Source organism: Aphelocoma coerulescens, unplaced genomic scaffold (assembly GCF_041296385.1).
Source record: "Aphelocoma coerulescens isolate FSJ_1873_10779 unplaced genomic scaffold, UR_Acoe_1.0 HiC_scaffold_105, whole genome shotgun sequence".
NCBI lineage: Eukaryota > Metazoa > Chordata > Aves > Passeriformes > Corvidae > Aphelocoma > Aphelocoma coerulescens.
The window spans coordinates 748,579-772,305 of record NW_027183467.1 but is presented as its reverse complement, the minus strand read 5'-3'; the positions used below and the strand labels follow the sequence as shown (position 1 = coordinate 772,305).

Below are 23,727 nucleotides of genomic sequence, written 5' to 3'. Positions count from 1 at the left end.
CGTTTCGAGACTGATGTGTTTTGTTATCTTAAGCAATAAATCCGATTAGTCGCGTAGTCCTCTCTCTCATAATTAATTATTCCAACGGGTGGAGAACATGCTATTTCAACAGGGCAGAGACATTTCTAATAACTTTAATAACTGGATCACAACAGTTATATCTGTTTTCCTGTTCTGAAGGGATTTCTTTGGACCTGAAGAAGAAACTGCAATCCTGGTGTTAGCCTTTCTCTTGGGTCTCAGTCACTCCAAAGAGAAGGAACCAACCTGCCAGTAATTTTTTTCCTCCCTTTCCCCCAACTTTTTTTTATCTTACAATTTTTTTTACTTTTGACAGCTGTGAAGGGAGTTATATTTCCTAAGCAGCAGAACCTTTTAACTCTTTCTGAATAGGGAGGTATCTTTTTTTCCTTGAAGAAAATGCCTTCTCTCTTCTAAATAATGATAGTGAATTGTGTGCCCACTCAGTAGGCACCCCTCAGTGATGTCACAGCACATCTCACCCTCGAGCTAAAGCCATAATTTTGTGGGTCATTTATTCTGTGGTGCCCATCTGGCCAGCAATGCTGATATGGAATATCCAGTTCTAGGACTTTGTGTATCACATCAAAACCAGGCCAGCTCCTGCAATGCAAAAAACTTATTTTGTCTTCACAGAATCTAAGAATGGTTTGGGTTGGAAGGGGAACTTCAAGATCATTTCATTACAACCCCCCCACAGTCCTTCTCCTAACTTTGGCTTTGTTTTTCCCTTTAATAAGTATCCTCTTAGAGCATTGCCTCCTCTCCTGTCCAGATTGTCATTTCCTTCATGGTGTCTGTGGTCTTTATCCCTTCATTTATACTGTTGTTCCCTATTTCCTTCCAGCTCCCTACCTTCCCCATATAAATTAAATATAAAATTTTCTGGAGTGTTAAATACAGAATGAGGAAAAATATTATGGCAGGGGGTGGTAGTTAGGACGTGCCCTACATGTGAAGGTCCATCCACATCCTGGTTGTGGCTCAGAACATCAACATGGCCTAGGGAAATTCAAATAGTGTTTTGGGAATGGGCAGGCTGAGACATAGAGATTAAAAGGCTCCTTTCCCTGTGACTATCAAACCAGAGGGACAAGAAAGGAGACAGAAGAGCCCAAAGGCTGGGATAGATGGCTCCAAGTGCTGAGGCAGCTGAGAGGACATTCCCATCTGTTACGATCTGGTTTAAACCTAGAAAAGCAAAGAAAGCTAAGTCTCTGTGCATAAAACTGAAAGAACTTAGAAGGTTCAAAATATTCCCAAAAATGAGATTAAAACCAAACGAGGTTAGATGTTGATGCCAAAAAACTGATGCATTTTATTTAATAGTAAAAGAGGCAAAGAGAAGGGAAGATAAAAGAAAGAAAGAAAGAAAGAAAGAAAGAAAGAAAGAAAGAAAGAAAGAAAGAAAGAAAGAAAGAAAGAAAGAAAGAAAGAAAGAAAGAAAGAAAGAAAGAAAGAAAGAAAGAAAGAAAGAAAGAAAGAAAGAAAGAAAGAAAGAAAGAAAGAAAGAAAGAAAGAAAGAAAGAAAGAAAGAAAGAAAGAAAGAAAGAAAGAAAGAAAGAAAGAAAGAAAGAAAGAAAGAAAGAAAGAAAGAAAGAAAGAAAGAAAGAAAGAAAGAAGAAAGAAAGAAAGAAAGAAAGAAATGGAAAAAAGAAGTGTGCGTGGGGGCTGGGGGGACAGGGAGAGGTGACAGGGGTTAGGTGGAAGCATATCACCCATCTGAGGGTCCCAACGATGTCTCGTTGCTCCCCTCCTTCTGGTCTGCTGGTGCTGAGGGTCCCCCGTCGCCACCGTGGCCATGCTGCCACACGCCACACTCCATCACATGCCACTACACCACACACCAAAGAGTACAGAATCCCGTGGATTAATACACACTTTGGGCCAGGTGGGAATGCCCATGTGTCTCCCCTTGCAGGGGCTGGCTTGACACACTGTCCCTTGCAACACTGAGGGTCTGTTGCATCATCTCTTGTGCTCTGGTGCAGGGTCTGGGGACCCCTTTGAGGGGGGCCCCTTTGATGGGCCATGTCATCCCCTTCTGCTGTGGATAAGCTTCCTCCCCCCGGTGAGGGTCCCTCAGCTGGGCTCCTCTGCACAGTAGAGTATAGGAGAAAGTTTCACAAAGGATGTCTGGACTTCAGGCGGCTCTCTTGAAAGCTGTTTATTGCATAGGCGAAGTTACAGCATTTCAGGGAGTGGGTATCCAGAGCCAGCCCTACAGCTGCCAGCTCCAGCTGTAGGCATACCTGAAGCCGCTTTCTGTTCAAGTTACTAAGCATTATATACTTTTCTTTGCAGAGTATCTTAATACATAACAACCAATAAGCACCACACACAATACCTTTACATTTGCCTATAGCCTATCATAACTACTACCATCACCATATTACAGTCATTATTATCCAATCACAAGAGTAAGTAAGTTACAATTTAAGCTTACAATGGAAAATCTCAGACCTTTCTTCTTGCTACATCAACATTTCTTGTTTGCCTGCCATATCTTTCTTTTTGGTAAAGACATGTTTTCTATTTACTTATGCTCTTCTTGAGACTTATTTACTTGGTGAAAAACATGTCTTTGTTTGTAGTCACATACCTTTGTCCTACTCCTAGAAATCTCCTTCCAACTCATCTCCAACCTTTGCCTTCTTAGTTACTCATCGATCACTGTTTGAGCAAAACATCTTTTATTCTATAACAAAACTTGCTTCCATTTCTACCTCATCCCCAGTTTCTACACTCACAGATCTTTCTGCCAAGCCTACATATCTGTGAAACTTTCTTACCAAACTTTCATCCTCCCCAACAGTAGAGGATGAGCAGTCATTGCGCCTCTGACCACAGGCTTTTCCAAGATACCCAAAGCCTCTTCTCCCTCCACCCTTTTGGTTCGAGGGTTTGTTCGAGCCTGGCAGCTGATAGCCCTGGGGCTGTGGTCTCCACCTTGGAGGTGTTAAGCTTGTGCTTTGTGAATGTCCCCAGCCCTGAGGTGCTACTTTATCTTCTCTTCATCAGTGAGCAGTTTAAGGCCTCAGTCAGGGCCCCATTTAGGGTTCGGTAGTCTTCTCTGCAGCTTTTGTAATACAGTTTTGAAAGTCCTTCAAGAAAATGTTTAAGTCATAAATTATAATATTTCAGTCTCTAACACCATCCTTCATGGCCTATTAGCAGCCCTGATTCACCAAGAATCTGCAGAGCTTTTCCAGTTCAGCTCCCAGACCTTTGCTATAGCATTGCCTATAGCAGAAATCAATAACACTGGGCAGAAACCAAGCTGGCTTTCTGCTGTTTTTTTCTATAGAGGAGGGAAAGATGCAGCCACACAGTTGCCAGGGATGTTCAAGGATGCATGGGAGAACATACTGCCTCCTCCTCACATGATGGGCAGGACTGCAATTTTGGGACCACCTCTACAAAGCCAACAAAGTTCTTCGTTACACTTTTTTTTTTTTTTTTTTTAATATATCTTGGAGCTTGCACAGGCAGTTTGAATTACATCAGGGCACAAGCACAGGTATCTCATCCATGAACATGAGTTTAGAAAGCAAACGGGGAACAAGCCATGCCCTCCAACAATGATTTAACCCACACGTTTATCAATGTTTAAGCCCCATCCCAGGTACAGATTGCTCTCAGTTCTGCTATGATACGGCAGATAAATGGGATTGGTCTCAGATACACCCAGGAATCCTGAAGCATCTACAGAAGGAATCCCACTGAGGAAGAGATGTTTGTGAGCATGTTTGACACTGGAGTATGCTGAAAAATGACACATGGGAAAAGAGACTGATGGCATGTTTTCAAAGCCACTTGCTTTTACTTTGTTCATGACAGTTTTTGTTGCTTGTGTATTTATTCTGGAGAAGCAAAGGATATGGGGATAGTTTGCTGGTGCTCTCTGACAGCAAAATGGAACTAAAAGTGAGAGAAGCTTTAGTTTCTCATGCCACTAGTTGGTGTTCAGATGCTGCTAAGAGCAGTGTAAATAATTATTTTCTGGGGACACTGGAAGGAGTTGATAAGGATAGACTAAATTCCAGATTAAAATCCAGCTCTTCCTGGGCAGGGACCTACTGTGACCAACAGACCAGCACCCTCATGAGATCACAAGGTAGTCCAGGCTGTTGGGTCTGGACTAGGTGGTCTTTGAAGTCCCTTTCAACCTAAACCATTCTATGATTCATTTGCACATGCCTTTACCTGCAGGCAGTGTTTCTGCAGGGATGATTTCCAGAGAAACGTTATGATTTAAACTAACTGTGTGGGGAATTGTAGGAAAGAAATGAGATGGAAAAAGATGGTCATTAAGGGAAGTTGTGAGGTGATAAAAAGAAAGCACAGTTAAGAAATAGGGTAATTCTTAGTTATAAAGACCCTTTATAAAATGTTATTAAAAAACCCATATAAAATACCTTTCAAAAAACATATATAGTTTAAGATGCAACTTAAATTGCTAAATTCAGCAAGGTAATTTTTCTGCTGAGGGATGGCAGGTTTTACTAGAAGCCAGATCTTTCTATTTGCCTGGCTAGACTCCCAGCTTAGAAGGAGCCGATAAGCTGTAATGGGAATGAATTATGACTTGGTTTTGCAGCCAATTATGGGTTGAGGGATGAGAAAACATCTGTCCATTCCCCATCTCACACTTATCTCCCCCCAGCCTCTGACCGATGCTCTGAATTATAAATTCACAATGCAATCCCATCCAGGAGAGCCATGAAAAATGAGGACAATTAGACAGTTATGCCAGCAGAAATGACCAAATACTTAAGCAGCTGAGACAATCTGAATAGATTTGTATTAGAGGATGGAGAGGGAAAGGCCATGTGGTCCACCATCAAAACAGAGAGGGCTTTGATATGAATTTCCACTCTGAATGAACAGGGTTACTCATGGCTGTGTCTGTAAAAAGACAAATCTTGTAAATACAGGCTCTTTGGGGAAATGCTCATACAGCACAATCCAGTTTTACCCCAACTTTCCAGCCACTGGGCATGTGTTGGAATTCCCTTTCCATTTGCTCACGGTCTGACATTTACAAGATGTTGGATTGCACAAACAGGTCACCAGCAGCTCCCAATCTGGTGTTGCCCCAAGGGCCAAGTTCACTTTTGGGAAAATCCTGCCCTGCTTGTCATATAATAAATATGTTTCCTCTGGAAAAATTTAGGTATTAGATTCTTGGTTTTCACTAAGCCTCTGCTGGGTCAATGCTTCCCCTCTGCCTTCTCCTGTGGTGGCAGAAGCAATTCACAGACTCTCCTTTAAAGGGAGGGTAAATCCTGACTATAAAAGCAATGACCATTTCAGTCATTAAAGCTGTGAGTGATTGTCCCAGTTTGAGACAAATTCGGAGGAACATCCTAAATGAATGTCCTCTGATAGAAGGCAGGTTATAGCCATCCCTCCCCCACCAGGTTCAGAAGGAATTTTCCTCAGAAGAAAGTGAAAAAAGTTATTTATTTAATGAGCAGAGTGCATGCAGGCACAGGGGGAAAAAAAATAATGCTAAATAATAAAACCTCTCACTGTGGAGAGAACCTGGTAAAATTCAAAGTCCTTGCAGGTGTGGCTCTCTCCTCTCCAGAGCTGGGGTTCGGTGCGGGCCCCTCTGAGCTGTGGCATAGGGCCTCCTGGATGCTGTTCTGGTGCTGCTGAACAGTCCAGAAGAGAAGAAGAAGCCAAAGTCCCTGGAAAACCTCTTTCTTCAGCTAATGAACAAGAAGCTAGCTGAAAAGCAAGAGAATGCCACTATCTTCCCTGCTGCAGAATGCGAGAGCTGAGAAGCCAGCGAACAAGTTCTCTCTGTTTTTGAACACAGCACTGAAGGAATTCCACCACCTTCCCCCTCTCCTGAAACTAGCTTTAAAGGCACAGAACTCATGTCTGGCATAGAGCAGACAATAGGGAATACAGTATCATAAAGTCACCCCAGGATATTGATCAACTTGCAAAAAGCATTGTAAAGGTGTCAGCTGTGCTTAATTGCATTTGGATGGATTTATGACTCTGTTCTGACACATCATCAATGAAATTACCTTAGAAATAAACAGATGTGAGCAGAAGTGTCTCATGTGGTAAAGCACAGGCTCTGCTGCACTGATTCAGTGTTAATCTGTGGTTAATAGACCACTAGTGAGCTATAAAACCATGAGAAGGTGTTTCACAGAATAGGAAGTAAGTGTATTGTGCATTAATACCTTGCTGAAGTCTGGAGACATCATCAAGGGCTGGTCCTGACTACCATCAGTATCCAAAAGCTATTGTAGAATTGTACCAATTACCTTTATTTAATTATTTTTTATAGTAATCACTGTATAACTGTGCTTTTCTAGAGCAATAAACTTATTTCCGCCAAGGAAGAATATTGTTTATTCCGCCTAAATTCATCCAGACTATTTCATTAATTGCCAAGCAGCAGACACAAAGTGCAGTTTATCTCCAAATTGCTTGGATGCTCTTAAGATTGAAAAGCATCTGGGAAATCTCTAATGCCCTTACACAATATTTTGAATGAAGCACCTTTTTCCACCCAGCCTGAGTGGCACAGTCAGGACTTAAAAGAGGGATCAATAGGTGAGAGAATTCAGTGACACGAAGTCCTCAAGCAATTTGGTTGTCATGTCCAGAGGAAATGAGCCATGCACATGGGATCACAGTGAGAGTAGGACATGTCCATGGCACATGCCCCACCTCTGAAAGGGTTTAGAACCAGGCTCACAGGGCCTGGAGCAACCTGGTCTCATGGAAAATGTCCCTTTCCATGGCAGAGATTGAAATGAGATGAACTTTCATGTCCCTTCTCACCTAAAACCATTCTGTGATTCCATGATTCCTTCAAAGATGCCATCTTGGAAGAATTTAGCAGCCAAGTTCCCCCACTCAGTGAAACATCTGACACAAAATTCATGGGTTTGCCCCAAGAATTTGCCACTGTCGTGCAAATTCAGATAGCTTTTCCCTATGAAGACCAACGATTGTAGTTGCAAGATTTTAGTACTGAAATTAGAGCTGCACATTGAAATATTAGCGTGCAAGGAAGAAAGAGGAAAGCAGCTTGGGAGACGGTAGTTGAAGTGTAAGGCAGTCTCTTCCTGGGAAATGGGTGAAACACTTGTGTTGAAACTCACAGCAAAAATAAAGACAATTAAAGGTCCTGGAAATCTCAGCTAAGGATTTAAATGCAATAAATAAATAATGCCTTTGGAGGGGAGTAACAGAAAATTCTTGCTGCACAGGATGTCTGGGTGCATGAGAACACTGAAGGTTCAGGGAGGGCCAAATTTTCCATGTATCATGTTCTGAACAGCCCAGGGTTTTCCTTCAAGCTTCTCCCTAAGCAATGAAGAAGAAAAATCTCATGGTTGCAGAGAGTCTTGCTAATGGAAGTAGTCAATAACCATAATTTGATCTTGGCTTTCTCATAAATTCAAAGCCATTTCCCCATAATATCAGGAAAATATATGGCCTTTCTTGAGGCAGCAAAGCACCATATAAATAAAATTTTCAATTGACTTGAAAACATTTGCCAGCATTTCAGATTTAATTTGTCTGATGAGATGGAGTCAGATTGAAAACAGTGATGCAGGGAAGGAAGAAGAAAATCAGGGCACAAAACCAAGCAGATATTAGACCATGAATACACATTAGTGAACAATAACAACAGAATGGAAAGGAGTCACAACCCTAATGCCCTAAGAAGCAACCTACTGGGAACACAGTGTGACCAGAATCTTCAAGGACCAAACCTTTGACTTTTGTGGTTTTTTCCCAAAAATGCATTTTAATAAATGGATAAAATATTACCAGCTCTGAGCTTGTGGTTGTAAATGGGTTGAGAAATGCACAGAAGCTAGGTGTGTGGTCACACAACATCCTTTCCATCTCAGGGCTGGTCCTAAGCACCTCTTGAGTGTCCTGGGAAAGGGTTTTTCTTTACTGTGCCAGTTGGGAGCTGAAGCAGTGGGGAATGTTTCTGAGAGTGAGTTCTTTTCAAAACCCATTTTCATACATGGGGAAACTGAGGCAGGCAGTATGATGACTCTCAAAATTAAATTACAAACTGAGCCAGCCCTTTTGCAGATAAAATTGCAGTTGAACCATGCTGGCAGCCTTTGTATTTGCTGAGCATCCTCAGTAGCACCACTGGAGTAGAAAGTGCCTTTTTTCCTGAATGGAAGCCACAAAGATCAAATGAAAATTGAGCACCCAGCAATCAGCAGATATGTGACAGCTTGTGCTGAACACCCTAAGCCACAGAATCACAGAATGGTTTGGGTTGGAAGGGACCTCAAAAAACACCCTATTCCTTCCCCCTGCCATGGGCAGGAACACCTTTCACTATCCCAGATTACTTCAAGCCCCATCCAGTTTGGCCTGAAACACTTCCAGGGATGGGGCAGCCACAGCTTCTCTGGGAAATCTGTGCCAGGGCATCACCATCCTCACAGCCACGAATTTTTTCCCAATATCCCATGTAACCCTGCCCTCTGTCAGCGTGTCCAAAGTGCCTCTCCAGTTCTCTTGGGGCTCCTTTAGGCACTGGACGGGGTTCTAAGGTGACCCCAGCACCTTTTCTTCTCCAGGCTGAACAATCCTAGCTCTCTCAGCCTATCTCCAGATCAGAGACGCTCTGGTCCTCCTCATACTGTGCGCCTTGGGATGGCTCCTCTCCACACCCACCCACCTACAATAAACCCTTCAGCATAAACTGCTTTGGGAATTTCCATGGGGCTGTGGCACTGCTAGAGCTGGGATTTGGCTTCAGCACCTTCCCTCCCCACCTCACTAGCATCCCCTAGGACAGTGCATTCATTTGGAGAGCAAGCTGACCAAGCAATTCAGCCCAGGAAGGTTAAGGCTGATGGTTCCTGAGTCGCAGATCATACTGGGAGACACATGATAGTGTCAGATCCACTGCTGGATGGCAGATCATACTAGGAGACACGTGATGGTGTCAGATCCACTGGTGGAGAGAGAGACTGAAGAAACAGCAATGAATGACTCTTCCCAGAGTCTGTTTTTATTCCCTACTGCTGCCTGTTCCTGGACAACTTGCTGTAGCTGCATTTCAATTTAAAATTTAATTAATTATTTATTTTTTTAAAATCACTGGAAAGGGGCTAAATTGAATGGCTTTGCTTTGTTTTCAGCAGAAGAGATGCGATTTAATTTACCTCTCTCTCTGCAATCATTACCTGCTTTCCAGCTGTGTTGCCAATGAGTGTCAGGACCATCATTTTACTAATGGAGAAACTGAGGCATGAGCAGTGACTGTGACATTCCCGAGGACATGGGCAGGGATTATTCCTGGGATATGAAATCCCTTTATCTGGTTCCTGTGCTTCAGTCCCAAGCCAGTCACACAGAAATTGCACTTCATAGATAAGTCTTACTGACTGCTTTTGCACACTTCTCTGGATATGGCTTTTCTTATGGGTAATTATCATGGAAAAACAATTTCAGAAGCAGGGAAGAGAGGTAATGGTCCATGTGGCAAATAAGCATGAGCCATGGACCTCCAGGCTGACTGGTAAAGCAAAAAACCAGCATGTTTTAGATTGGTTTAGTAAGGAACCAGGCTGAAAACTTCAACCAACATTTATGGATGCAGAAAACAGGAGGGTTTTCAGAAAAAATAATCGTAAAATAATTTCCAGGTGTTGGAGACTGGAGTCAGGGCTGATTGAACTAGGGTGGCTAGTTTTGCGTAGAATGAGTTGCAGTCCTGGGCCTCTTTAGCCTAAGAGAGCCTACAAGAAAGATGGAAAGAGACTATTTAAAAGGCAGTGTAGTGACAGGACAAGGGGGAATGGTTTCACACTGACAGGACAAGGGGGAATGGCTTCACACTGACAGAGGGCAGGGTTAGATGAGATACTGGGAAGAAATTCTTGGCTGTGAGAGTGGTGATGTCCTGGAACAGCTTGCCCAGAGAAGCTGTGGCTGCCCCATCCCTGGAAGTGTTCCAGGCTGAAATGGATGGGGCTTGGAGCCACCAGGTCTAGTGGAAGATGTCTCTTGCCCTGGGCAGGGGTTGTAACAAAAGGATTTTTAAGGTCCCCTCCAATCTCGTTCATTTTATGAATTTATGATTCTAAAATCTTTCCAAATGGGTTCAGTGAAATTGTGCAGTCCTACTTCCAATAAACAAAACCCATAAATTCCAGAAGGAATTTACCTTCCGAGCAGTGAGCTAGTGTTACAGTGGGGATGCTGTAACATGCCTATATCAAAGCAGGAGTCCCGTGGAAAAGAAATATATATATGGACGGATTCTTGCTAGATGTTTCAGAGATGTTTATTTCCCCAGCCGCATGGCCGGGCTCTGCCGAGGAACTGCTACAGTCACAGGACCCGAGCTCCTTTGCCCGCGCAGGAAACACAAACCAACCAATGGGGAACGAGGCTGACCAGGGGCAGGGAAACCCCGTGTCTCCCTCAGGGCTCCCAGGGCTACATGGCAGGGGGAGGGACCCCGACATTTCACCCGTTTTATTTTAATAAAAGGAGAATGAAAACAACTGGATAAACATAACAAGAACAGTTTCAAAACAAAACAAGGCACCCTCCTGAGTCTTTAAATGTCCAAACAGATTCTGTGGAACATCTTAGGGCTGACAGAAGGGAGACAGAACTCTCTGGACATGCCTGTGGGGAAACTGAGGCAGGAGAGGGTTCAATCTCTTCCCTCCCCCTTTTCATCCCCCCATCGGCATCGGAGAGGAATTGTAGGGAAATGGAATTGTATAAGGAAGCCATGGGGTGAAAAACGGATTAGGAATAAACTGGGGATAGGGTAAACTTAGGAAAGGGTTCATATTGGGTATAGGGTAAAAGGGGAAATTAGGCTGTGGGTAGGGAAATTGCTGGAATGGATATTGTTTATAATTTTGTGAATAACGGCTGCCTTTGACGGGAATACCTCCAGGCCCAGTAACATTTGCTGCTTGTAAACCCTTCTTTCCTTTCACTATATCAAATTGAACAACTTCCCCATCTCCTACACTTTGCAGGTAATTTTTAGGGTTATTCCTTTTAATGGCAGTTCTATGGATGAATAAATCTTCCCCTGTATCATCTCGTGTTATAAATCCATAGTTGTTTTTTACATTGTACCATTTCACAGTTCCTGTGATTTTCGTTGCTAGAACTTCTCCTATCACGTGCTTGCGTGTTTGTTGTGGGTGCCGGTCCCGCGTGGCTGCCGCCTCACCGACTCCGACGTCTCGGTCAAGCCCCCGCGTTGAGGCTGCTCTGTGCTCTCTGAGTGGTGCTGTTCCGGCGTGTGTCTGGGCTCTGTGTGGCCCCGTGCTGCCATCGCCGCTGGCTCCGTGGCCTGTGAGTGGTTCCGCTCCGCAAACTCCACGCTGCTTTGAGAGCGGCCCTGTTTCGGCTCGACGCTGCGCGGCTTCTCGTGTCGCTGTGGAAACCGCCGCTTCTCCCTCCACAGGGCTCTCTGAGCCGTATGCTCAGAGCGGGCTTCCATGCCGAGCCCCGGTTCCTGGCTGCTCGTGGCCCACGACACCGGCGGCGCCTGCGGCATCGCTCCCTCACTCGTGGTCACGTGGCCGGGGACCCCGAGACAGGGATGGGGTCCACGATAAGGCACGTGCTCCCAAGGGGGCCAGGTGCATCCAGCACAGACACCTCCGCCGGCACGGCTTCAGTCATGTGCTCCCGGGATGGCGGCCGCGCGGTCTCGGCCACGGGAGAAGTATGATCTTCTGCTTTAGGGGTAATGGGACCATACAAATGCTCCTGAAGAGCTTCACTGATTATAAAGGATGCACGGAGAGCCTCTATCGCTAGTCCATCCCTTAGCTTATCGTAGATCTCGTTCCAAAAACACCCCTGACAAGATCCAGGAGGTTCGATATCAAAAAGTAAGTCTTGAGAAATATAGGAGAACCTTTTGAAAAGCCAGATAAAAAAGTGTTCAAGATCTCCCGGTTGCATTACTTTTTTGTTTTGTTGTTCAAGGATTCCTTTTACTTCTAGATACATTTTTTTCTGTGGCTCAGAGAGCCCCATTTCCCACGATTCTTCCATAGTTTAGATATGGAATAGCAAAACAAAACCAAGAAGAGGAATCCAAAGTTTCTAGGGTTTACTCACACAAATCAGTCGCTTAGGGATCGGGGATCGTTCTGCTCACAATGTCCACCATTTTGTTGCAGTGGGGATGCTGTAACACGCCTATATCAAAGCAGGAGTCCCATGGAAAAGAAATATATATATGGACGGATTCTTGCTAGATGTTTCAGAGATGTTTATTTCCCCAGCCGCATGGCCGGGGCTCTGCTGAGGAACTGCTACAGTCATGGGACCCGAGCTCCTTTGCCCGCGCAGGAAACACAAACCAACCAATGGGGAACGAGGCTGACCAGGGGCAGGGAAACCCCGTGTCTCCCTCAGGGCTCCCAGGGCTACATGGCAGGGGGAGGGACCCCGACAAGCTAGAAGAGCTATCATCTGCCACTTCAAACCTCTGTCAATCATGTCGTTGCCCTCCAACACACAGAGTGTAGGATGTGGGCTGGCAGTGGCTCTTTGGTCAGGACTTACCAGCTGTGCTCACCTGGGAAGGTCCAGGTAAGGAAGGTCAGGCTGGGAAGGTCCTCTCCACACAGCCAACCCTGATTCCTGGGGGCTTCCCAGGAATCAGGGAGCACATGCACCTCCAAGTAGAGTTGTTTCACTTCTTTAGTGAAACTTGTTAGAGTAGTGATGCTCAGGGTAAGGTGGGTGGATGTGTGAACATCCTGAAGAGAAGTGGGGTTTGTCTCTCTTTCAAAAATGAAAAGGAACTTGGAAATTAGAGAGTGATATTTTGCTTTTAAGACATACTACTTTAGGTTGCAAATGCCTAGAAAAATGCTAAATTGAGATTTGAGAGCTTATGTAACTGCAGTTCTGCCAGTGGTGTGTGTTTGTCCAGCCCAACATTTCAGTCACACACTGCGTTCCCCACAATGCTTCCTTCTCCTTTATGCCCAGAAACTATTGGGGACAACCCAAGCCTCAGGGAAACTACATAGGCTGATCATCCCAGCATCTTCATGCTTGTCTACAGCATAAAAAGTTTTGACTTAGCACCAAGCTTTCACTAACAAAACTAGAGAGCCAGCCAGTGACAAGAGGCAGCAGGACATGGGTGCAAGGTGCTTCAGTGGTACGTTATCATCATTCACAGGCAGCAGTGTGTGGGTTGTGCTGATGTGCTGCTGCTCTGCTCATCTCTGACAAATATTGATATATTTAAACACAATCTGGAGTAGAAAAACACAACCAGATGTTGCTGGCTATTGGGTGACTGGATACCTGATAGCCATTCCCACTTCTCCAAGGACTGACATTTACCTTGTGACATCACCACATCTCCACCCTGGGGGCTTTTCAGAACAGAGCATGCTCTCCCCAGCATGTTTATTAACCAGCTCTCCACCCTCTGCTCCAGCTGCCCCAGGGATGATGCTGCCTCTTGGAAACTGGACCCACACTGGGAGGCATGGCAAATGCAGGGGCTGGGGGAGGCATGGCAAACACAGGGTCTGGGGAAGACAAATCACCACTTGACCAGAAAGAAAGAGACCCTGAACTCCAAATGGAAGTTCAAACCAGTGTGATTTGGGGTAATCAGTGCCTTATGAGGAGTAAAAGGCCTTTAAGATCCCCCTGAAGTTGCCCATCTGTTTCATTTTGCTCAAAAGAAAGGATAGGCATGCTGGGGCATTTCCTCATCAAGGCCAAGCTGGATGGGGCTTGGAGCAACCTGGTCTAATGGAAGGTGTGCCATGGCAGGGGGGTGGAACGAGATGAACTTTAAGGTCCCTTCCAACCCAAATCATCCCATGATTCTATGATTCTCTTCCCCATCTTCTCTTCCCTATCTCTTCTACCGCCTTTCCACAGCAGCCCTCTGCTTAATCTGCCTAGGAGCAGGAAGATGTTCATAACCAGATCTTCTCACAGACTGAGGATGAAAGAAACCTCCCAGAGCTCTGGCAGTTGGATTTGCAGTGGGCAGGCTGGAACCCAAACAAGTGCCTAGGCATGACAGCTCTTTGTCACACCCACAGCAAACAAGCTCAGCAATACTATTTGCTGAATATTTGATATTTTGGTAGAAATTGAAAGAAATAGGATTAATCTGACAACATCCATCCAGCTCTATCCCCACTAAAAATAAAAGGAAAAATATCATAGAATCACAGAATTGTTTAGGTTGGAAAAGCCCTCTGAGATCACTGAGTCCAACTGTTCCCCCAGCACTACCAAGCCCACCACTAACCTATGTCCCCACATGCCACATTGACAAAGCTTTTGAATCCCTCCAGGAATGGGGACTCCGCCACTGCCCAGGGCAGCCTGTGCCCGGGCTGTACAACCCTTTTGAGGAAGCCATTTTCCCTCATATCCAACCTAAACCTGCCCTGGCACAATTTGCCATTTGCTTTAAGTCAGAAATCTCCCAAACTGCTCAGTCAGGCCTGTGAACTCTGAGCCAAGGCTGCAGAGCCAGGCAGGAAAATCAGGTGGACAAAACAAATTCTACCATATAAAAGCATTGATATGACTTGGGATGGGTCTTCCAATCACCAGGAAACTTCCATTTGCAATAAACAGCAGGATATGGTGAAATCATTGGGCACTGATTTCATCCTGAGGCAAACAACCTTCCCAACTTGTACATCTGTGTATAAATTACTACAATGAGGCAGCACCACTGTGAACATCTGTGCATTTATGCATGGAGAAGATGCAGAGTTGTTGTTGTGATCGTAGACACACAGATCCATTTTAAACAGACCCCCTGCTATATAAAGGGTGGCCCAACAGTTCCCCTTGCCAGACGAAAGGAGGAAATATTCACTGTCAAGCAACACCTGAGCAACTCACCAGGCAGAAATGGCTCCAGGTACTTTTTATTACAGTTTTAAAGGATTTGTCAGTGCTGCCATGCATGTAAGATGAGAGGAGATGAGGATGGGGTGGTACGTGGTGGGATACACACACTCTGTGACAACCCAAACTTAAAGAATGGCAATTTATAAACCAATGAAAAAGAATACCTTTCCCTGCAGTGTAACTTTAATCCATGAATTAATCTTTAGCCTAAACAGGCCAAGTCCTGCATGCTCCAGGGCATTTCTCCTCCAAGGGGTATTTGTCTGAGATTAAGTTTGTGGTCTTTGCACTAGACAGACACGAGTGTGAGTCAGATGTCACAGGCTGAAAACATTTAGGCTTGACAAAGATCATCAAATTCTACAGTCATATCCCAGAGAGCCAGTCAGAGCACAGGTAATGTCACCATCTCTCACCCCAGTGAGGGCAGACAGCCAGCGTCATATCAGCAGTACAGCATAAGTCATGGCTACAGTGAGGTGCTCCCAGGCCCTCACCTGGCACTCATCATCCCCTGCTTGCTCATGTAACCAGAGTGCACCATGCTCTTTTCATATGGGCAAGGACTCATGAGAAAAGGAAAAACATGCGTGTATCAGGGAAAAACATTGGGACACACACTAGTTTTCATGGAGCAACCATGACTCCAGCCTGGAAGACACTGTTGGTAAAACTAGGAGAAGCACAAACTCTGGGGGCAGGTCTTGGTGAAAGAGTTTCAAAGAATTTTGGAGAAGGCTTAGTTTACTCTTGGTGCCAACAGGCACCAAGGAAGATGAGCCCTCAGCCAGCACAGACAGCTGAGACTGGGAATTAATTCCCAGGTGCCACTCCCTCCTCAACCCAGCTTCCTGAGGACTGCTAACATCTTCCTCTGTGCTTTGCTGCAGGGTCATGGTTCTCTCCTCTTGCCATTGCCATGATCACTCTGGGACTGCAGTGGCCACAACAAGCTGCCACTTTCCCAGCCATACCCCTTTCCAGCCTGTTTGCCAACGCTGTGCTGAGGGCTCAGCACCTTCACCTCCTGGCTGCCGAGACATACAAGGAGTTTGTAAGTGGTGCGGCATCTCCTCCACTTCAGGTTGATGGCTTCAGGACTGTGTAACAGGCTCCCTTCAACTATTGGTGTCTCCTCTGTCCTCATTTCAATAAGGAGACAGGGTGTTAACAGGATAGCACAGGTTATGTCACATCAGACTGGACCCTGTCAGCCCTCTGCCCCCCTACTCTGATCCTGCACATCCCTCTTCTCAGGACCATGACGGCACAGGATCAGCTGGGACATGGCAACAAGACTTTCCTGTGTTGGTCACTTCTGGCCCTGGGAGAGTCTGTCCTTAAAATGATCTAGTTTCTTCTGCTGACAGGAGCTGTCCTTTGGGGACATTTACTCCTTGGGAGAACCTAATCCAGATGTGGTTTGTGTTCACCTCAGCACCTTGTCTTAGGAAGAACTTTAGGTCCAGTAGCTATTGTGCCCACATGATATTCCTGCTTCCTACCTGCCAACCCTGTCTAGAGGCACCTCATTTATTTATTGGAAAGAGTAACCATTCAGAACAGCTTGGGAAAGTGTCTGAGGTCTTCTCCAGAACATGGGCAACAGATCTGAGTGTATTTGGGATGTCTCCATAGGAACGCACCTATATTCCAGAGGACCAAAGACACACAAACAAGAATTTCCAGGTAGCATTTTGTTACTCGGAAACCATTCCTGCTCCCATGAAGAAGGACGATGCCCAGCAGAAATCGGTAAATTTTTTTCACCCTCAGGGTAAGCACAGACCTGCCTGAAGAGCCCAGCTGTACTTCACTGTAGGAACAGAGGGCTTTCATCTGTGAACACTTGGGTGCTTCATCCCTCCCCTCCCTTTTTGATTACTTGAACCCTGCATGAAGAAAGAAATACTTTTCTGGGCTACACTATAATCACATTCCCACCCCAAAGATGAGAAAAACTATTGTTTGCACAGGACACAGTCCTGGGTGGTGCTCCCCAGCCTGAAAACTTTGTGTCTACTGAAGCTGCAGGAGTGGTGGCATGTCTCCAGGTGTTCCAGGGGGAGCAGGACATGCTACCAAATACCCCTGCATGGCTTTGACCCTTTCTTGTCTTAATTTCAGGACATGGAGCTTCTTCAGTTTTCCCTGGTTCTCATCCAGTCCTGGCTGACCCCGGTGCAGTACCTAAGCAAGATGTTCACAAACAATCTGGTTTTTGGCACCTCAGACAGAGTGTATGAAAAATTAAAGGACCTGGAAGAAGGGATCCAAGCTCTGATGAGGGTAAGTTGCAGCACGTAGCATGACTATAGAATTACAGAGGGCACTCACCTCTTGTGGATCCAAAGACCATGAGAAATCTCACCACCTTCCACTCTGAAGACCAGCGGCATCCTTAGGACTTTGTTTACCTTTAGATAATGAGATCATGACACTGCACATTGGGTTTCATCACTAGGGAGGATAAGAAAACAGAACAGATGTTAACACCCATTGCAAAGCACTACTGATCAGGAATCACAACAATCCACATACAAAGCCTTCCCAAACCCAGCAACAAAATAATATTCAGTTGCACTAACAGGAAAATAATGTTTGCTACATCTCCATGCAAAACACTTCAAAATGTGGCAAATTCTGGGAGGATTCACAATATTTTATAAAAACATCTCTGTACAGATGGAAACCTGTACTCTGGTGTTTCCCTCATATATTAATACAGCATCCAGAGAGCTGAAAACTGAGACGTGACCCTCTTCAAGGAAAAACTAATCATAGATTCACAGAATAGTCTGGGTTGGAAGGGACCTTAAAGCTTATTTTGTTCCAACTCCCCTGCCATGGGCAGGGACACCTTCCTCTAGACCAGTTTGCTGCAAGCCCTGTCCAACCTGGCTTTGAACACTTCCAAGGATGGGGCAGGGACAGCTTCTCTGGACAACCTGTGCCAGGGTCTCACCATCCCCATAGTGAAGAATTTCTTCCTAATACTTAATCTAAATCTCTCCTCTTTTAGCAAAAAACATTCTCCCTTGTCCTGTCTCTATCTGTCCATATAAAAAGTCACTCTCTACCTTTGCTCTTAAGTCCCCTTTATAATCTTCTTTATTTTTGCTTTGTTGTTTTAAAGAAGTTGTGTATGCTCTGCCAGAACACGTTTTTAGTTATGTTGATTCTCTAATTAAGTTTATCTGGCAGGTTCACCCCGAGCTCTGAGACCTGCACCTGTGAGAAATGAGTCTGGAATATTGTTTACATCTTCTAGCATTAAAATGACTCTGAAAGTCAGGCTCAGAGAGTAAAGAGACCTTCTGTCCTGGCATTTCAGCATGAGAAAATAGGGATAGGTATAAGTACCACTTCCAGATCTTTGTGTGGGGAAGAAATTAATTACTGTGAGGGTGGTGAGGCTGTGGCACATGTTGCCCAGAGAAGCTGTGGCTGCCCACCCCTGAAAGTGTTCAAGGCCAGGTTAGACGGGGCTTGGAGCAACCTAGTGGAAGGTGTTCTGGCCTATGGCAGGGGGTCTTGGAATGAAATGGTCTTTCAGGTCCCTTCTAACCCAAACCAGTCTGTGACTTCACGATTCTATGATTTTGGTTTCCGTTTGGTATGTGCTTGGGCATTAGGAAATGGTACACAGAAACCAGCCAAATAATCATATTTCAGCCATTTATGGCACCTTTTCCTTAACCAAAACTTTTCTGTTTGTGACAGCTGGTGACTACAGCAGGGCAGGAGGAGTGGCTAACTGCAGCTCTCAGCGCCAGATGTATATGGCTTGGGTCTGGGTTAGAATTTTGTTTGCTGGGAAAGTGGGAGAAAAGAGAGAATTATTTACCCAGTTCCCTGTCTCCTTGACTGGAGGAGGTACAGAGAGACCCTACAACTTTCCCTTTATTTTAAGACCCCAAAGACACACTCCTCCCTCCCTGCAGCCTTGTGCCCAGCTCCCTTCTCACTGTAGCATCACCCCTGCATCACTGCTCTTCCTGCAAACACATACACTCAAAAATAAGTTTGAAATGTGCTTTAAGGCTGGAGGGAGAAACCCCTGACCACATTTAAAGTTCAACGGGAACCGAGGCACTGGGCCTGTGGAAGATCATAGAATCATTGAGGTTGGAAAAGACCTCCAAGATCACTGCTTCCAAGATCAATCACTGCGTTGTCAACCAGACCAGAGCACTGAGTGCCCTGTCCAGCTGTTCCCTGAACACCTCCAGGGACAGTGACTTCACTACCTCCCTGGGAAGTCCCTTCTAATGTTTAGCAATCCTTTCTGTGAAGAAATTACTCCTGATGTCCAACCTGAAACACTTCTGGCACAGCTTGAGGCTGTATCCTGTTGTCCTGTCACTTGTTCCCTGGGAACAGAGCCTGACCCCCACCTGGCTCCACCCTCCTATCAGGGAGTTGTGGAGAGCGAGAAGGTCCCCATAGAGCCTTCTTTTCTTTAGTCTGAGCCCCCCCCCCCCCCCCCCCCCAGCTACCTCAGCTGCTCCTGGTGCTCCAGATCCTTCCCCAGCTCCGTTCCTGGACATGCTCAAGCACCTGAATGTATTTCTTGTCAGGAAGGGCCCATAACTGCCCCCAGGACTGGAGGTACCCCAGCAGTGCCCAGGACAGGGGGACCATCACTGCCCTGGTCCTGCTGGACACACCATGGATAATGCAAGCCAGGTGCCATTGGCTTCTTTCCCACCTGGGCACACATGCGCTCATGTCCAGCCGCTGTTGACCAGTATTCCCAGGGCCATTCCTAGCCACTCTGCCCCAGCCTGGAGCACTGCATGAGGTTATTGTTACCCATGCTCATTCCCAGGCCCCCACCACCTCCCCCAGCACCTCTCAATCCTCTTTCAGGAGCTTCAGGACCGAAGCCCACGGGGTCCCCAGATCCTAAAACCCACTTACGAGAAATTTGACATCCACCTGCGCAGCGAGGACGCGCTACTGCAGAACTACAGTTTGCTCTCCTGCTTCAAGAAGGACCTCCACAAGGTGGAGACCTACCTGAAGGTGATGAAGTGCCGGCGCTATGGAGAGGGGAACTGCACCATTTGACACTGGGCACAGCTCCGTTCTCACTCCAGCCTCTTGCTGACCATGGCTGCCCTCCTCCTCTGAAAGAAAACTGGAGAATAAACCTGCTACTGCCAACATGTCTCTGATTTTTGGGGTGGGACAGGCTACTGTGAGGGGCTGGGAGGGAGGAGCGGCCAGTGAGACAGTGGATTTGGGGCTTGGGATATGGATTTGGGATCAAGGAAACATATTTAGAGCTTGTGGGGGCAGGGGAAGCAGATTTGGGGATAGATTTGTACTGGGGAGTAGGTTTGGGACTGTGGGTAGATTTGGAGCTGGGGAGCAATTTGGTAGTAGATTTGGGGCTGGAGCATGGATTTGAGTCTGAGGAGGGTGGATTTGGGACTAGGGGGTGCAGATTTTGAGTTAGAGTGTGGTTTTTGTGCTGAGGGTAGATTTGGGACTAGGGGGTGGATTTTGGGCTGCAAGGGATAAAGTTGGACCAAAACACGTAGAGCTGGGACTCAGGGCTGGATTTAAGGCTTGAAGGAACAGAGTGCAACAAAGAATTAAAGTGCAAGAGAAGGTAGGATGGGCTTGTATCCCCAAAGAACACTTTTCAGAGGTATCTGTTTGGAAGAGGTTCTGGGAAAATGTCTTGCTGTGGTTTTAATCTTTGTTTTTCAGTATGAAGGTGGTGAAGACCTGGCAAAGGTTCTCAGAGAAGCTGTGATTGCCCCATCCCTGGCAATATTCAAGCCAGGTTGGACAGGGCTTTGAGCAACCTGGTCTAGTGGAAGGTGTTCCTTCCCAAGGCAGGGGGGTGGAACTGGACGATCCTTCTAAGCCAGTCCATTATCCCCGGAGCCCTGGTCCTGCTCCAAGCTATGACATGAGCACTGCCACAACAATGCCCCAGCTCTGCTTCCTCTGTTACCAGGCGATTCCAGCCAGTTGTGGTTCAGACCTGCTCACACATCCCATGTGTGTTCTGCTCCTTCTGGCCTTACTACTGGCAGTGGCCCTGTGCCCAGGGCACTTAGGGAAGCCCTCCCAGCACGCCTGCATCTCTCCACGGCATCAGCTGCTGGGCTGCTGCCATGCTGGCCTAACCACTGTGTCCCTAGCCACCAGTGGATGGGATCTTACCATCTTGTGAGTACCCACTGACCCACAGAGCCCCTTCAAGTTCCTCTCCTTGGCTTGTTCTTGATGGTAACCCCTCCTGGGACAGCCAAGAGAACCTGGCAGAAGACTTGGTAGTTCTGGGAGGCTTGTGTTACAGCACAAGGGTGAAACCAGGTTGGCCATGCTGTGGCATTTCCAGGCAAACTCTGCTCCTACCTCAGCAGCTTGAATTTGCAGGGAAAAGGGTTTTCCTGAGGGGTGAGAGGAATCATTTCTCTGCAGAGATTTCACTGACAACTCTATTTCTACTTTCGGAAAGCAAACGTGGCAGGAGTATCTGTGGACTGAGACCTTGCAAGTACCCTCCAGCATCTAAAATGTCAGGAGTTCAAGTATTTCCCATCCTTTTGTCTGGTTTTTCAGCACCCACAAGACTCATTTCCATGTGAATTCAAAGCTGGGCTGCTCAGCTAGGAATCCCCAGGTGTAAGAGACGGCCCGAAGATCCCTCATCTGCCTCACGATCATCACCAAGGACAGAGACTGAACACAGAAGTCCTGGCCTGGCTGAGGTGGGGTGTCTGCCAAGTGTTGCCTGCAGGCGTGCCCGCTTGGAACTGGTACGCATTCCTGAAACCAGTGCAGGTCACAATGGACTGCACCGTTCTTGCTGCCCAGGCGGGAAGGACTGCGCTGATGCGGAAAGGAATGACCTGTCCTGTACACCTGTCCTGTACCTGTTTCCCAAAGCAACAGGCCTCATAACAACCGCTGCAGATCTTGCCACCTCTTGGGGAAAAGGGGGAGATGTGGAGATACAGCTAGAAAGCAGAAGCGAGGGCACTGCTAAACTCATGTCATCTAATGCTGCTAGGCTGCAAACCATGGCAGGCAGTACAGCCTATAAAAGGCATGCTTGGTATGTACCTGTGATAGTGCTAGCTCCTAGTTTTGCAATGTTATTACGTAACATAGATATAGTCTTGGCCAGTTGCCCCTCGCTTCTGAAAAGGACTATAAAGGAACTTTCTGAAATAACTGAGATCGAGATCTCCCCATGGAAAGAAGATGAATCTATTGGCAGAAGACCATGAGGACTTCATCTCATCTGTTGGTAGCTATTCCCCCCCTTTTCTTCCTCTCTACTCTTTTACTTTGTTCTTCTTTATCTCTCTCTCTCTCTCCTCTATCGCATTACTGTGTTGTGGGCACTTAATAAAGGTGCACTGTTTTGATTAAAACTGAAATCCCCTGTGTCCTTTTACACTCTGAGATCGATAAACAAACCATCGTGACCCTCGCTTGTATTAGTGGATCTTGACACCAGGGCTTCCTGCAATGGCAAGAAATGCCATGATCTGTGAGTCATGTCCCATCCTACTAGATTGTCCCTGTGTCTGCTACACAAGGGATCAGTTTACGGTCAGCTGCAACCATCCTGGAACAACTGCCTGCTCAAGCCATGAGCAGGGACAATCCCTGCAGTGACCCAAAGACATGTTCCAATAAAGCTGCTGAACGATATAGTATGAAAATTCCATTTCTGCCTGGCAAGCAGCTGGTATAACTAAGTCTGTTTGTGTCATTCTAGAATCCTCAAGGACTAGAGGACCTGCAGGCAGTGAAGCACCATTCCCTGGAAGGGCTGTTCCTGATGAAGCACCTTTTAGCACAGTGGGCTTCTGCCTCCCCCTCCCTTTGGCCCCTGCTGCTCAGCCCACCCCCGGGCAAGTGGACTTTATTCCTCCTGGGTTTATGGATGCAGGCAGAGCAGAGCTGGGCTCTTGGCACTGCAGTATTTCCTGGAGGGAGAATTCCTGTTTATTCTGAGGACCAACATTTTGAGGGGTGGGAACTGCCCAGAGCATAGCAAGATCCAGGCATGCCCTAAAAGAATTTTGGTGGGATCAGAGCTAGAACAAAAATCCTGGAGATGAAAGCCCCCACTGGGCAGGAGGGTCATCACAGGTTGCACACCACTGCAAGATCAAATCAGAGAGAAACATTGCGTGAAACCAGAGCCAGGGAACAGAAGCTGCCAGCGTCAAAGCAAATGAAAGTAAACACAACAGTGCAAATGGAATTAACATTTGGTGTTCTAATTGTAAGAGGGATTTTTATCTGGCAATAAGATCAAGCTCATTGAGAAATGTGCCTTTGAGCTGATGCTTTTTCCTGGTCTTAAAATCAAGAATCAAACACGGTTAGAAGGGAAAAAGGGATTTTACCTCTGTATGCATTTTAAGGATCCTTAGATGCACTACGTCCAGGTCGAATGTGCCGAAATGCACACTGCAATGCACACATGATAGATCGGGTATCACATTATAGGTCTTACTAATTAGCATATCTATCAAAGATTCCCCAGTGAGAGGCTCAGGTGAGCCCCCCTCCTCAAGGAACCTTCCCCTGGATGGTTCTTAGTTTACAGAATGTGTTCTGGAGAGGACCTTTGTGGGAAACAGAGAAGCAGAAACTTCTACAGGCATTAAGGAGTTTGATTTACAGCCCTGGAAAGAGCTTTGGGTTGATGTAATGGCAAAGGTATACAGATTTTAAGCAGAAGAATTATAAACCTAGGTTTCTATAAGTAAGAGAATGTATTGGGTGATATGGTGAAGGGTTTTT

General features: G+C 46.2%; 1 protein-coding gene across 1 annotated transcript; it reads left to right on the top strand.

Annotated features, from left to right (window-relative positions):
* Window positions 1-14,891: 14,891 nt before the first annotated feature.
* On the top strand, window positions 14,892-20,048 carry LOC138100558 (somatotropin). The gene is made up of 5 exons (XM_068998427.1): window positions 14,892-14,947; window positions 15,828-15,991; window positions 16,576-16,692; window positions 17,065-17,226; window positions 19,810-20,048. The coding sequence occupies exons 1-5, from the start codon at window positions 14,938-14,940 to the stop codon at window positions 20,008-20,010; spliced, it is 654 nt and encodes a 217-aa protein (XP_068854528.1). The 5' UTR covers window positions 14,892-14,937; the 3' UTR covers window positions 20,011-20,048.
* The last annotated feature ends 3,679 nt before the right edge of the window (window positions 20,049-23,727 follow it).